This window comes from Chenopodium quinoa, unplaced genomic scaffold, assembly GCF_001683475.1.
Source record: "Chenopodium quinoa cultivar QQ74 unplaced genomic scaffold, ASM168347v1, whole genome shotgun sequence".
Taxonomy (NCBI): Eukaryota; Viridiplantae; Streptophyta; class Magnoliopsida; order Caryophyllales; family Amaranthaceae; genus Chenopodium; species Chenopodium quinoa.
The window spans coordinates 3,157,538-3,174,060 of NW_018745617.1; the positions used below are offsets into that span (position 1 = coordinate 3,157,538).

Sequence of the window (16,523 nt, forward strand, 5' to 3'; positions counted from 1 at the left end):
CAGAACCTTTGATGGCTTTTTGTGGCACAAATCTCAAGTCAAACTGAGCAAGATTGACTATCCACCTTGATAATCTGCCATTGAGTGTTGCTTTTTCGAACAAGTATTTGATAGGATCCATCTTGGACACGACATGCACTGTATGAGTGAGCATGTAATGTCTTAGCTTTTGTGCGACCCATACGAGTGCGAGACACAACTTCTCAAGTGGTGTGTATCGCGTCTCATATCCTTGAAGTTTCTTGCTCAAGTAATATATTGCATTCTCCTTGCTTTCGATCTCTTGTTCTAGCATTGCCCCCATCGTTTCTCTTGTGACCGTAAGGTAGAGTCGAAGAGGAAAGTCAGGTATTGCTGGCGCTAGCACGGGTGGGTTTGCCAAATACTCTTTGATTTTGTCGAAAGCCTTTTGGCAATCGTCATCCCATGTGACTGGGACATTTTTCTTGAGCTTCTTGAATATAGGTTCACATATCGCTGTGAGCTTTGATATGAACCTACTTATATACTGCAACCTTCCAATGAAACCTCGAATCTCCTTTTCATTTTTGGGTGGTGGCATGGCCATGATCGCCTTTACTTTTATAGGATCTATTTCAATCCCTCGAGAACTGATCACGTATCCAAGTGATTTGCCTGACGTGACTCCGAATGCACATTTTACTGGATTTAACCTCATGTTGTACTTACGGAGTCTTTCAAAGAACTTGCGAAGTGCAATAATATGGCCTGGGCGATCTTTAGACTTAACGATCATATCATCGACATAGACCTCCACCTCTTTGTGCATCATGTCGTGTAACAATGTCGTAGCTGCTCTTTGGTAGGTGGCACCCGCGTTTTTCAACCCGAATGGCATTACCGTATAGCAATATGTACCCCATTGCGTGATGAATGTGGTTTTCTCCATGTCTTCTTCGGCCATCAATACCTGATTATATCCGGCGTAACCATCCATGAATGACAGGAGTGCATGATTTGTTGTATTATCGACCAGAATGTCAATGTGAGGTAGAGGGAACCCATCTTTTGAGCTTGCTTTATTGAGATCCCTGTAATCAACACACATTCTGACCCTTCCATCCTTCTTTGGCACTGGAACAACATTTGCTATCCATTCCGGATATTTGGATACTCTGATGAAACCTGCGGCCAACTGCTTCCTGATTTCTTCCTTGATTTTGAGAGCCACATCTGGTTTCATACGGCGCAGCTTTTGTTTGACAGGCTTCATACCTGAAATGAGTGGTATCGTATGCTGAGCTATATCCCTGTCAATCCCTAGCATATCTTAGTATGACCAAGCAAATACATCAACAAATTCACTAAGCAAGTTAATTAGCTCTTTGTGTTCATCTTGACTTAGTGTTAGTCCAATTTTTACTTCTTTAACAGTCATATCATTGGAAATGTTAACTGTTTCTGTATCTTCAATAACTGCTATTTTATTTTCGTGTTCTTCCATTGCTTTTATTATTTCTTTGTCATTTTTATCATTAACAAAGCAATATTGATCAGGGCTAGGGGAATGACACGCATCGTAAGAAAAGGTACTCATTTTATTGAATTCATTGGCTAATACATCAAGAGAGGCAAGGTCGGCTGCGACCTCACCAAAATCATTAGGACTAGAAATAGAGGACTCAACAAGAGACTCAGGGTTGAACTCTATAGCAGAAAGAGGGTCGGCCTCAGACTCTAAGGACTCGTCTACAGACTTAGACTCAGACTTGGACTCGGACCTAGACGACTCAGACTCATCAAACATAGGACCCTCGCCAGCGGTTATTTCCAACTTCTCTCCACTCGGCGTAGTGATCCTCAATGTCTTGCGCCATCCTTTTAAAATGTTGTCAGCTTGGACGATTAACTCGGAGGGGTCAAAATCCTTGTTTGCTATGACAGCTTGAACGAGCTCGGAGTTATCATTGCGGACCAGCTTGGACTCATTTTTCTCCATTCCAAAAAGAAGGTTGATTCCTAGATCATCAGAGTTCAGGCTAGCTGGCTTCTTGGTTGTGAAGAGCTCTTCTTCTTCATCAACAAAGTCACAATCGAGGAACACCTCGAATCCTGGTTCACGGATCCCATCATGGACAAATGGTTCAGGGAATTCAGAGCATGGGAAGTCTTCCCCTTCTTTGATGTACTGGCCATTGAGGGTGAACGGATATGGATCCATGGCCATTTCTGTCTTCGTGATTTGAGCATTATTACGAGCCTTCATCTTCAATGAAGCTTGTTTCAGATCTTCTTTTGTTTGCTTGAATCCCAAGCCAAAAGTATCCTTCTTGAGTGCACCAGGATGGCCCCAAGATTCAACCACTTTCTTCTTGAGTCCAAGGGTCATTCTAGGGAAATGACCTTGCTTCTTCAGAATGGCATTGATACAGGTGTTTGAATAGGGATCGAAGTCGAGGTGGCACTTTTCCTCCTCTTCAATCACGAGAACATCATCTAGTGAAAACCTCCAAAGATCTTCATCTTCTTCGTCATGATCAACATGGACGATAGGAGTATCAATAACTTGAATGCGCATAGGAGAAGCATCGATAGTAATTGGAACCCCTCCAACTATGGATTTCACTTTCTGGTGAAGCGATGATGGAATCGCCTTTCGCTCATGAAGCCAAGGGCGTCCTAACAACATATTGAAAGAGGCCTTAATGTCCACCACCTAAAATTTGGTGCGATGTTCAATGGCCCAAGTAGTTATATTCAGTTTGATAGTACCCACTGCTTGACGGCGAGTATTATCATAAGCGCGAATCCCTTGAGTGGAGGGAGTCAATTCTTCATTCTTTATGCCCAACTTCTTTGCAGTACGGAGTGGGCACACATTGATTGCAGAGCCATTATCAACCAGGCTGATAGGAACATTCATCTGCCTACACACCACAGTGAGGTGTAAGGCCTTATTATGTTGATCCTCTTCCGGGGGCAGATCCTTATCAGAAAACGAAATCACATTGCTAGTACTTGGAAACCCAGTAGTGAGAAAGTTGACCAGTCCTTGAGGAGTCATGTCATCATCAACTCCTATCTTCACCAGAGCATTCATCACAGCCTTTTGATGCTCGTGGGAAGTGGCCAAAAGCTTCCATACATTCATCTTCACCTTGGTCTTTTGCAGTTGTTTGACCACATCGCTGTTCACAGGATCGATGGGATCAACTATCGGATGTGATTGTGGTGGAGGTGGATTAGGTTGTTGCAACCGTCCACTTCTGGTGAGAACCTTGACCTCAAAGTCCCCCCAAACGTCTTCACTAGTTCCAAGAGATGAACAGGCTATATCCTTGAGATAGACGTCTTCATCATCACTATCCCAAATTCCATTCACTTCTTCAGTACTTGAGATAAATACAACTTCCGGCAGAGGTTCATTCACAGGTTGAATGAGTATCGACGGGTCAAAGGAGACTTCATCTCCCATGATAGCCAAAGCATCAGAAAGAGGACCTGTTTGAATGTTAGGCTTCTTGCCCCCTGGAGGGACAGGAAGTTGATTAGCATCGATCAGGTCTTGGATTGCATCCTTCAGCCTCCAACACTTCTCAGTATTATGACCCTTGCCTTGATGAAAATTGCAACAAGCATTGGGGTCATAGCTAGCAGTCCTATTCTCTGGCCGAGGTTCTGGAAATGGTCCGATTGGCATAATCAGTCCTTGACCATGCAAACGGTCATAAGCAGCATCATAAGTCATTCCCAAAGGCATCTAAACCCTCCTTTTCCTTTGAAATCTTTGGGGAGGAGCATTAAGGTCAGCACATCATTAATATTGATATTATTGGTAGCATTATTGGGCTTAGAAGACGAAGAAGAAGGAGTGTCATTCTTCTTGCTTTTCCAAGTGATGTTGCTATTGTTGCTACCAACAGACTTCATCAGTTCATCTTCGATATTGATTCCAATATCGTATACAGCTTCAAAGGTACTCAGAGGCAGAAACTTCAAGTGTTGCTTGTACTTATGAGTCAGATTGGCAATGAACAAGCGAACCATTTCTTTCTCCTTGGGGGGATCCACCAGGAGCGCAGTTGTTTCCCTCCACCTGCTTAAGTAAGTGGTGAAGCCTTCATTCTCTTTCTGTTTGAGAATGGAGAGTTCACGTTCAGAAGTCTTGGCTTGGATGTTACACTTGTAACGATTCATAAAGCTTCCAGCAACATCCTCCCAGGTCGCGACATGCTTGGATTCCAAAGAATAGAACCACGGTTGACAGGCATGCTCTAAGGAAAGAGGGAACACCGTAGGGAAGAGTGTCACATCTACTCCCTTAAGAGCCATAGTTGCAGAAAAAGCCTTCAAGTGGAAAAGAGGATTATCAGTAGGCTTGAATTTGGGGATGTCAGCAGTGGAAAACTTCTCAGGAAGCTTCTCTCTTATGGACGAAGAAGTGACAGGTTGTTCCACATAAGTGAACTCTTCAGAAATCTTTCTCATCTGTTCCTTAATCTTGTCCATTGCGGCAGTAGTGACATTGTTTTGATTGTCTTGTTCTACAGTGCTGACTCTAGTGGTGAGTGTCTGCATCATGTCAGACAATATTTCAATTGTCCTGTTGAGGTTCTCAATGTCTTCTTTAGTGGCCATTGGTTGAAAGTAGACTGGAGATGAATCTTGTGGAGATGATTGAGGTAGTTTCCTTGTACGCCTCTTTGGTATAATAGGTTGTTGAGGTATGGACTCTAACCGTAACAATCTACCCCCGCTTCTTGACCAAGTGCTGTGACACCAAAACAAACACACCTTTAATGACCAAACTTAACCTTGACCCATCCGAAAAAAACTTTTTTTTTTATTAAACATCTATAATTTTGAAACTCTACTTATCATTATTTTTTTAAAAAAAAAAAATACATGGGAGGATACCATCCGACTTACTCCGAAAAAACGACACAAAAACGAGACTTCCCCAAAATACGGTAAAAAAAATGGCGCACGACTAAAAAAATGTGTGTGAACACGATATGTGAGTGATTAAGTGAGGTTATAGACGCGTGTTTTAACTATATAGCTAGACACGACACAAAACTGGACACAGCATTTGCACAAAAATCGAAAAAAGGACTGACAAGACACTTTCCTGGGCACTGTGTCACGGTACAGATTGTCGTGACACGGTGCAGTCTACCGTCAGACGGCAGACAGCCCCGTGTCACGACACTGTTCACCGTGGCACGGCAGAAAATGTCGTGACACGGTGTGCAGTTCCAGGTCAGTTTTGTGATTTTTCCAGATTTTAACCGATCTTAGGTCCGTGCTAATTACTATGTGAGAATAAAAACCCTCGGTCATGGGTTAAAAAAAAGAGCAAGCACATGAAGGTTAGCACCAAACAGCCACATAGCATTTAGGCACGATGATGTAAAAAAAGTTTGCAACCTAGAGTCAAGATCTATGTTCAACTATTGGTCAACCTTTGGGTGTCAAAAGGGTACCATGGTTAAGAGTTTGGACGCGTTAGCAAGGAAGCCTCCCTTGAGGGTGTATGCCAACGGGCGGCTCCGCGAGTTCGTGATGAAATCAAACTCGACTCCATGGTTTGGGTGGATTTAATAACTCGGATGAACCCTTATTGCCACAAGAGTTTTTGGGTTGATAGAGCTTAAATCCCCCGGGGCTAAGACGCATGTAGAACACATACGTTTTTTCAAAAAAATCGAAGGAAGTCGACTGTGAGGAAAGAAAATAAACCACCGGACTGATTTTAGGACTGCCGTGACACAGAAAAAATTCCCGTGTCACGGTACTGTGCACTGACAGACGGTGCACTGTACCGTGACACGGCAGATTTTTCCGTGGCACGACAGTCAGAAAATCTGACTGGTTCCCTGTTTTCCTTCGCGCGCAACCAAGTTATCCAATTTTTCCTACGGGACATACCCGAATGCGACGTTAAAACGTCTATGCAGATGTAAAAATGCCAAATTAATCACAGGAATATTTTTTCAAGAATCTTTCAAGTCTCATCCACTCATCTTAATTAAATACCGATCACTCAAATCGATAAATAATTAAGAATCCTCCCCAGTGGAGTCGCCAAATTGTAAGCGTCGCTCGAAGTGCGCCTACGTAAAAAGCATGTTGTGAATATGCTTGGCACTCATAGGAAGTGGGAATTGGCATAATACGATTAGGGACAAATAAAGTAGGGAGCCGCCAACAAGTTTTTAAGGAACTTGTAAACCGTTCATGGATCATAAAAGGCAACCGCGATAAGGGACAACGAAGGCAACAACGATTGACCCGTGAAGGTTACACCCCATTCATAATCCATGAGATTACTAACTCCATATGGTTCGGAACCACGAAAGGAGGATCGGGGATGATGGTACGAAGTGAGTCATGGAGTCACATTCGCCCGTATTGGCCTCTACTCGATTCTTATATTGAAAAGCATTCTTGTGATCTCAAAGGCATACAAACAATAATTCAATTCGCTCCAAACTATTACTTAACTAAATTGGTTTAATATTAATGCACACATAATTCTAAAATATTGGTGATCACTTCAATTAATAACAAGATTAAAAGGGATCCTAAACCGGTTGTCCAAATTATCTTATTAGGCGTGATTTTCAATTACATATTCCCTTTAAACATGCAATATAGTGATCATAAAAATAATAGAATAACATTAATATTAAAACCAATTTAATCACAATTCCAATAACATAAAATCGTTAGAAAAATAATAAAAACAAAAGGAGCATAATCCTTACTTTGATTCTGTTTGTTTGCAAATACAAAATAATAAACGAGTTAGTAACTTCAAGGAAATAATAAAGTAATAATTAAATTAAATTAAATAAAGTATAGTTAAGTTTGGGGCCAAACCCTTAAACAATTCTACCTTTCACGCCTAGGCTTAAGGATGGAACCACGAGTGAAGTATGGACTCCTTTGAGTACTTGAAGAAGGAATTTTGAAGTAGAAAAGGGTAGGCTAGTGTTTAGGCTAAAGCATAGAAGAGAGAAAATAAAATCAGAGAATTACTCAGTGCCCCGTTCATCAGAAATGAGGGGGGTATTTATAGGGAAAATGCGCTAAGGGAGCACACGAAACCCTAAAATGATAAAAACCCTAAAAAAGTATCCCGTGACATGGTCAAACTGTACTGTGACACGAGAAGCTCCACCGTCAGACGACACTCTTTCCCGTGACACGGTACACTTTTGGCGTGACGCGGGAAATTTTCAGAAAACGGGATAGAAAACGCGTCAAGGGTTTACGCGGAAAAGACATGGAATGTCCCGTGTCACGGCAGACCTCCCGTGTCACGGGAAATCCCACCGTCAGACGGGAAGGATTCCTGTGACACGATAAGTACCTGCCGTGGCGCGGGAAATTCCTGCCTGTTTTTCCGTCGAAATACATTTTTAACCCTAATTTCCTTCGGCATTTTAAGTGCCGATTGATAATTTCGGGCCTTTTCTGACTTTTTATTATTCGGGCTAAAATAAGAAAATAATTAAATAAAAATAAATAAAGGGTTTGGGCCAAAAATAAATAATAAAACAATAAAATAAAAAAGGTTTGGGCTAGAATTAATTAATAAGTTTGGGCTGAAATTAAAACTATGCTTTTACTAAACATCAAGACTAATTCATGGACTGTTCAAAATTATGAATTTAATAAAATACGATTTTTTAAGCACTCTCAGGATTAAATACTAAACCCGACCAATAGTGGCGGTGAAAGGTTGTTCATCATCAGGTTTGGTTTTGGGGAGACATTTTTAGGTGTCTACAACTACATATTTCATAATACATAATATGATTATAAAGAGATATTTAAGATTAATCATGTGCTATTTCAAACATCCTTATAAATGTGATGGAGTCTAAAAGAACTTATAAAATCTAAGGACAATAAGGGGAAAAAAAAAACAGTACCTTGAAATCAAAATTAAATTAATTTTAATTGTCAGGTAAAAATTTTATAAAAGATATAATTATTATCTCCAAGTAAATGGTCTATGACATCATTTTTGAAATAGATTTTAGCATGTACCTTTGTTTAAAAATTCTCGCAATAATTCTTCCTTCATTGCATCCATTGCACGTTGCATATCAAGCTTTTGTTGTTCTAGTTGCCTTGATGTTGCTTCAACTGTCTCTTGTAGCTGTTTTTTTTGTTTGTTCTTGAGTCTCTTCTAACTCTTTTATCCTTTCATCTTGCTCTTGAATCTTCTTTTGCTGCTCAAGGTGTTTTCTAGTTCCCTTACTATAACCACGTAAGGCTGTACCTTTCCCACGAAAGTAACCAGATCTGGGTTTCAAAACATCCAAAAGAATCTCCTCTTGAGTCATCGACTCCCCATGAGTAGCAACTACAACTTTTAATTGGTCCTAAAATGTGCATCAATTGTTGAAGTAAATATAATTATTAATAAGATTTGTTGTTGGTTTCAAGAATGGTATCATAAAAACAATATATTTGTAGCAAGTACCAACTAATACATGCTGTAAATAACTCTTTTAAATTGCACTTACATAAATTTCCTTAGAGCGAGAATCATCAGCCCACTGAAGTTGTCCTTCCTTATTTTTTGTTGTGTGCTCGAAAAGCCAAATCACATCAGCTGATGGTTTTACACCATTGTTTTCACAAGTCTAAAACAAAAATACTTCAGTTTAACCAAGATTTGGGATTAAGTAAATAAAGTCGTATATTATTAGTGGTCAGGTTAAATATTTACCAATACATGTTCAGCTTCTGCAAATGAATTGTTGCCAGTAGTGTGCTTAGTTCTTTTCACAGAAAGACGATTTCTTGAATTTCTTTCACTCATTGCCTACATGTTCATTACAATTAAGATGAAGCGACAAAATAATATAAATTTTATTTACATGACATAGTATAGTTTTTACCTTAACAGGTTCAGAGCTAAATCGTTCCACACAATGTTTCCATTGATTTTGAGGTAAATCTGGTGGAGGATTTTTTAAGCGCTCCTCATCATTTTGTCCACAACCTCCATTCTTATAATAGTTGTGCAATCGAGATTTCCATAACCTATAAAGACGTTGCATAGTTTCGATGGCAAAAGCTTGCATCTTAATGTAGGAACTACCTTCTTTAACTTGAAACTTTTCCTACAAAAATATAAACTAATCATAAGAAATGAAATAATAAGACAAGGTCTTTGTTCATACATAACATGGTTCAATAAAGAACAAAATACCTCAATTTCCTTCCACATCACATCACCAGCTAGTCCAAAAGCTTCTTTCCAACTCTTCACATTCAATGGAGCCCTTGTCCTCACGACACGACCACACTCATTCAAAAACAATGGGCATTTTCACCGATAGCCCGGTCAATGTCATCTGGAATGTACACTTGTAATTTGGATTTTTTCCCTTTGATTTTCATATCTACTACATAGCTTTTGTACTTTCCCCTTTCGCCTCTTTGCTTCACCTTGCTTGTCGCTATTACCATGTTTTGCAATTCAAATCACATGTTCCACTCAAAATATTTGGTCAGATTTACATGAATGTCAGATTACCGTATTTTCAAGTTTACTTTTCGTTTATACAGGTTGATTTTTATCAAAAACTTTACAACGTAAATATTATTTGTAGCTAGTAAGAAAGCTAAAAAAGAGAAAACTTTCTCACAATAATATGTTTATTTTACCTTCGCCATCTCGTGTAGTTTCTCCATTAACAACTGAGTGTATCGAACCATTATTCCCTACTTGCCAACGATTAGAATTTTCACCAAATCCTCTATTTTCTTCGTCCCTTCTAATAGGTGGATCCAGAGCATTTGTTGCTTCCAAAGTCATGTTCATCCTTCCTACTAAATTGGTCTTTCTTTTCCTTTTGCTTGTCGTACCAGCTTTATTTATAAAATAAAGTTATTAAAAGACATGAAAACATAATAGCACAGTATAGCAACAATTTTTTAATTATACCTCGAACATGTGGTGAAATACACCCCTCTGACTCATTTTGAATTTGATTTTCATTGGAAATCATGTTATCATCATGTGTTTGACAATGCTCTAAATGATTCAAGGATCCCAAGGCATTTTGGTTAGGTAAGTCACAATTCCCCATACTTTGAATTTGATTTGAAGAGTTCATTGACCTTCTTGGTACATTATAATTGCCACCATTTTGTACCAAATTTGAGGATCTCACATGTTCTCCTACCACATTTGAGTAAAGATTACTTCCTGTTTAATTTATAATCAATGTAATTAGAATAATGAAAAAATAAACAATGAAGAAAATAATGCATCAAACCTAATGATAATACAATTTCAAAGTAAACCATTTACCTTTTCCATCTTGTTTTCGATTACACACATTTTTTCCACCACCTCTCCCAACCATTCTTTATAATTTCCTATTTTTGCATAAACACGTAATAACATTAGTTTAGAATACATTCTATACAAAACTCCATCCAATAACTAATAGAAATCTGTAAACTTATAGTGGTATACACATGACGTAAGTATAATATTAACGTATATACGACAAAAAAGCAAATTTCATACACTGAAAAAAAAAAGAGAGAAAGATAACATATTCAATTTTACTCTTATGATGACTTCGAACTAAACTCTTCCTCTTCACTTGTATCTTCTAAAACTTCAATATCACCATCATTGATAAAGTCATCATCTTTACCAATTTCCTCAATCACTTTTCTAACTAAATTTAGAACACTAGGTTCTCTCTCAACCACAAAAGTATTTGTTGCTAATGAATTTATAAGAAACCTATCATTCCCAGTCCTGAAGCTTTGGCATTCAACTTGATTTACATCAACCTGCTGATATGCGTCCACATCTACACCACCTTGGTCATTCTTATCATTGTTTGGCATATCATAAAGATCTCTGGGTTGGGTTTTCGATAACAAACTGCCAATCCTCATTTTTCGGATCTTGTACGTAGAATACTTGTTCAACTTGTGATTCTAAAACGTACACTTCTTTTGTTTTCAAAGAACCCCTTTTATTTACACTTATCAGTCCATGATCATCCACTTTGTATCCTTTTCCAAGGTGTTGTACATCAAACCATGCACATTTAAAAACAAACGTACGATTCCCACCCAGATACGAAACCTCAAAGATGTCTTTTAACACACCATAATATTTTTTGTCTGAAATATCATCTCCACGTACCATAACTCCACTATTTTGAGTTTTCCTATTCTCACACCTATCATGTGTATGAAACCGAAAACCGTTAACTATATAAGCAGCATAGCGCCTCACAACTCTAGAAGGAAAACAAACTAAATTATATATGTCTTCATCAATGTTCCCTTCTTCATAGAGTTTACGCACCTATTTGAAAAAAAAATAAGAATACCAGGTTAAAAATTATCATGCATTAGATATGAAAAATTAATTATATTCTCTATGAATGAACTCTTACACGATCATGAATCCAAGTTGCAAATTGCATCTTGTGTCTTCGTTCCACATTTCTTGGATTTTCTCTCTCCAACATTAATTTGTGTTCGCTGGAAAAAATATATAATATAATGTAAATAATCAAATATAAAAATTTACAGATTAAAATGACTATTTTCAACACTTAATTAACAAAATCAATAAAGCTCATCGCAGTTTAGTAGATTGTACAAATGGATTTGATCACATTCTTCAAAGCTAAGATGTCGCGGTGCCCCTTCTCCGAGTGCATGACCAAGGGGTCTGAAAATATCTAACTTGTTTCTCAAAGTAACATCATTCAAAGTGTCATCATCATTTCTCCCTTTCCTATTGAATTTAGTGTCAATATCACTCATATATCTTGAGCAAAATGTTAGACACTCGTCTACAAGATAGCCTTCTGCAATGCAGCCCTCTGGATGTGCTCTGTTTCGAATGTACTTCTTTAAAGTTCCAAGATATCTGCAATTATAATTACAAATGAAAATTGAGTCTATATATAGAAAGAAATAAATTTCTAAAAAATCAAATAGATGTCCTACCTTTCAACTGGGTACATCCATCGATACCGGACAGGCCCTCCGATCTTTGCTCAGCAGCTAAGTGAACCACCAAATGCACCATCACATCAAAAAAAGCAGGAGGGAAAATCATCTCGAGCTTGCACAATGTGTAAGGAATTTGTGCTTCGAGGGTGTCCAGTTCCTTTATTGTTATATTTTTTGAGCAAAGGTTTCGAAAAAAAGAGCTAAGCTCAACTAAAGGCTCATAAACTTCCTTTGGCAGGAATCCACGAGTTACAAGAGGAAGAAGTTGCTTAATAAAAACATGATGGTCATGACTCTTCATGCCAGATATTTTCTTTCCATTGTCCCTGACACAACGTGAGATATTTGATAAGAAACCATCAGGTGACTTAATTCCAGCAAACATCTCACAGATTGTTGCTTTCGCAGTTGAATTTAGTGTGTAGGATGCTACTGGAACTCGTACTTTATCTCCATCCAAACTAAGGTGGAGCTCATCTCGAATACCCATTTTCATCAAATCAATTCGAGCCTTTACCGTGTCTTTTGTCTTACCTCTGATATTCATCAAAGTGCTTAAAATATTATCAGACACATTTTTTTCGATATGCATGACATCTAAGTTGTGTCGAATTTGCAATTTTCTCCAGTACGGTAGTTGGAAAAAATGCTTTTTTTGTGCAAACCATATAAGCTATTTGAAGCATCCCATTTTCTTTTCTGTCCAGTAACCTTACCAAATGCTGCTTGCTCAAATCGATTAAAACAACTTAATATTTCATCACCAGTTAACGGAACAGGTGCATGCCCTCTTTCTTTTTTATTATCAAATGATTTAGCATATTTTCTCCATTTATGATTAATAGGCAGCCAACGACGATGACACATATAACAACCTTTACTCATCAAGGAAGTGCGCTTGGTTTCCTTCTGGCAGGATGGGCAAGCATAGTGACCTTTAGTACACCAACCCGACAAATCAGCATACGCAGGAAAGTCACTAATAGTCCATAAAACCATGGCATACATATTACAATGTTGCTTAGAATAAGCGTCATAAGTTTCAACTCCAAACTCCCAAAGGTCCTTCAGTTCTTCAATTAAAGGTTGAAGATAAACATCAATATTTCTTCCGGGACTCGTGGTTCCCGGAATGAGTAGAGATAAGATGAAAGAATGAGGCTTCATACATATCCAAGGAGGTAAGTTGTAAGGAATAAGAAGAACAGGCCAAATACTATGTTGAGAATTATCAAAAGGTTGGAAACCATCACAAGCTAATCCAAGTCTAACATTGTGTGCATCTCTGGAGAATGAAGTATACTCCTCATCAAATGATTTCCATGCAGCAGAATCAGCTGGATGCCTCATTACCTCATCATCCACCCTTTCTTCTTTATGCCATCGCATATCTTTTGCGGTCTTTCTTGACATATATAACCTTTGTAATCTGGATTTCAATGGAAAGTGTCGTAGCACCTTGCGTGGCACTTTTTTCGTTCCATTACAAGCACCTTTAGGAACATTCTTGTATCTAGGTAAGCTACAAGTAGGACACTTATCTAGATGTTCATTTTGTTTCCAATAAAGAATACAATCATTTTTACAAGCATCAATCTTCACACACTCAAGACCCAAATTGGAAATCAATTTCTTTGCCTCATAATATGAATCAGGAAGGTTAGTTCCCCATGCTTCCCCTTGCAATTTTAGTAAACTATCAAAAGAGCTATCACTCCAGTTATTTAAAACCTTCAAATGCAGCAGCTTTACTATATAAGACAACTTTGACATTGTTGTGCCATTAGAGGTCAATGGCTCTTCATATTCTTTCAAAAGATGGTAAAACATTGCTGCATCTCCAGTTGGTTCTTCATTAAAATCATAGTCATTTAGATGATCCCCCTGCATACCAGGTACCCCAAATGCATCTTCTAACATATGAACTCCACTATCATCACTTTCCATTCCATTTCCATCTCCATCTTCCATACCATTAATGTTACCACTCGGAGAATTACTTACCTTTTCACCATGAAGGTCCCATATAGTGTAATACTCATACATTCCTGACTTTAGTAAATCAAACCTCACATCACACCTTTTTTTATACACTAAATTACGACAATTATCACAAGGACACCTAATAGTGGCAGTATTATCATCCTCTATGACATTAGAAAAGGCAAAGTTCAAGAAATTATCTACACCCTTTATGTACTCGACAAGTGAACGATCATTTATTTTCGTCCATTCCTTATCAAAATCCATTCCCTAAATTCACATTAATATAAATAAGATAAAAAAATTCTAAAATTTCAATGAAATAGCATACATATAATTTATGTACAATCATACAAATATAGCATAAGTATCCATTTAAATGACAAACAATCCTAATTATACTAACATGCCTTAATTTAAAATATATAAAACAATCACAACTTTGACTTGAACCATATGAATATTAAAATTAAAAAATAAAAAAATTTATAAAAAAAAAACTTTGAAATAGGATAAGAGTATTACCAACAAGAAACCGTCCAGATAGCCTGCTATAGCTCAAAAAGTTTTCTCCTTTGGTTACTTCGATTTTCTATCAGCTAGCTACTAATTATGTGTCTCTGTACAGGAAAAGAATGTAATGTAAAATCAAACAAGAAAACTTGTTAAAGTGGCCTACTTTAATTAAAATAGTTTTCATCTTGGTTAAGTTGAATTGCTATCAAATCTAGTGAGTGAAACCTTTTTAGATACATGGACGAATTTGCTATTTTCTAACCGTATAAAATACTACTTTTCTATAGTTAATCCCAAAAATATTGAATATGTGAGTTTATTTTACAGATATACATACACATTTAAAATTTAATAATTAAAAGAAACCTCAATTACAACAATAACAAGACATACATGGGCTTAGTTCTACACCTCAACCTCTAAGTAAATACTGCACAGAAATTATTTGCAAAAAAAAAAGAATAAAGCCATTAAATTAAAACTAATACATTATCATTCAATGTAGTAAACAAGTAATCTATTAACTTTACAAACAATAATTAAATAGAAAGTTGCTTTTGACATTGCTTTCAAATATGACAGTCACATAATCAACCCACCTCTTCTAAACTGTAGTAGTACTAGATCGAACCTAGTCCTTAATTAAAAAATTGTTCAATTGACTAATACATGCAAGATATCTAATAAATTATTTCAAAACTATAATAAGAGTATCTAAAGATGTTAACTAAAATAGTAACATGTAATTTATACTCCAAATTATATCCCAAAAAATATGATAGAAATCACATTCAACTCCACAATAGTTTACCCCTAAACTCAGTTACTCAGATTTACAAGCAAATAGCTTAATTTTTTCCACAAAATTTTTTTAAAAAAAGAGCAAATTTATTAATTTACCGTAATTGTCAAATAATAGGTCACAGTTTAACATTATGAGATTGTAGGACTACAAAATAAAAAATTAAAAGAAAGAACTAACCTCTTGTTACTTGATATTAGAGTAGTACCAAGAAGAAATCATCAAAGCTAGCTAATGTCAAAATCCATACCCACAAGAATTTCCTTTTTTTTAGACAAACACTAACTCCCAAAATTATATCGCACCAAACGATTTAAGCAATTTGGGCTAAGAAGTAATTTATTTAGAATTTATAATTTTTTTTTGAGGTTAAATAATAGATAATTTTAGTAAGCTTAATTTGTAGTTGTTTTGGGTATTTTTGTAGTTGCTTTGAATTTCGGAGTGGAGAAAATTTGGGGTGACGGGATGAAATAAGGGTTAGGCGGGGAAGAAGAAGGATAGAAGGTTCTGGGTTTGGGAAAGTAAAATATACAGTACAAATTTCTTTTGTTTTATCAATTTTTTATTATTATTTTTGTACTTTTTAGGTTTGTAGTCATAAATATCAGCAACAACATTGTCGTTACAATTAAAAGCGGTATATTTAGCAACGATTAAAGTTGTTACCAATAATTATTAGAAAGATTTGCAACAAATATGGTCGTTGTAAAAAATTAAGATATATTTTGCAACGACACTTATCGTTGTGGAAAGCAGTCTCAAAATTTCACATGGCCCGCGCTTGAAGTTTTGATGGAGGGAAATGAAAATGAATATATTGCAACGACATTGTCGTTGTTAAAATTAATATTAGCAACAATAATTAAGTCGTTGCTAAAGAGTTGTAGCCAAAAATGGGTTTTCTTGTAGTGGTTACTGCAATGTTCACTAGGGATTCGAACAGAGGGTGAATGATTGAACAAAATCTGAAACCTTCTACCAAGTGTGTCCTTGCTTTTATGCTTGTTTGTTGTTATACCTTTATAGATATTGTGTCTTACTTTCATATTAGCTCTCCTCCACACCAACTTGATGCACTAAGAACTAGTGGTTCGGACCCGCTTGTGCCCGCCTTAAAATATCAATCATCACAAGCCCCAACCACCCGCACTCCGTCTCCCAAAAAGACGTGAGTTCTCTTGAGATTTAATTGCCCACTTGTGTTGCTTTGTGCCCACAAGTCATTCTTCCGCAC

The 16,523-nt window shown here is 37.1% G+C and overlaps 1 protein-coding gene across 19 annotated transcripts; it reads right to left on the minus strand.

Moving 5' to 3' along the window:
* Positions 1-4,692: 4,692 nt before the first annotated feature.
* LOC110716606 lies at positions 4,693-15,972 on the minus strand. Of its 19 annotated transcripts, XR_002510527.1 has the most exons (12): positions 15,467-15,952; positions 14,494-14,588; positions 11,418-11,505; positions 10,304-11,326; positions 9,935-10,198; positions 9,197-9,858; positions 8,883-9,107; positions 8,711-8,806; positions 8,505-8,624; positions 8,023-8,360; positions 6,732-6,738; positions 4,700-4,732 (listed from the first exon to the last, which is right to left on the minus strand). XR_002510527.1 is itself a non-coding variant. In XM_021895244.1 (11 exons), the coding sequence occupies exons 7-11, from the start codon at positions 9,212-9,214 to the stop codon at positions 8,118-8,120; spliced, it is 702 nt and encodes a 233-aa protein (XP_021750936.1). In that variant the 5' UTR covers positions 9,215-9,858; positions 9,935-10,198; positions 10,304-10,371; positions 10,751-11,326; positions 11,418-11,505; positions 14,494-14,588; positions 15,467-15,952; the 3' UTR covers positions 7,736-8,117. The 19 variants fall into 19 exon arrangements, 15 of the variants coding, with proteins under 15 accessions (XP_021750936.1, XP_021750935.1, XP_021750933.1 ...); XR_002510528.1 differs by lacking the exon at positions 6,732-6,738 and having other exon boundaries at positions 4,693-4,732; XR_002510526.1 differs by lacking the exons at positions 4,700-4,732; positions 6,732-6,738 and adding an exon at positions 6,802-6,966.
* Between the last annotated feature and the right edge of the window lie 551 nt (positions 15,973-16,523).

Coding starts and splice junctions, on each gene's coding strand:
- LOC110716606 (XM_021895238.1), bottom strand. CDS start 14,235: ATGGATTTTGATAAGGAATGGACGAAAATAAATGATCGTTCACTTGTC.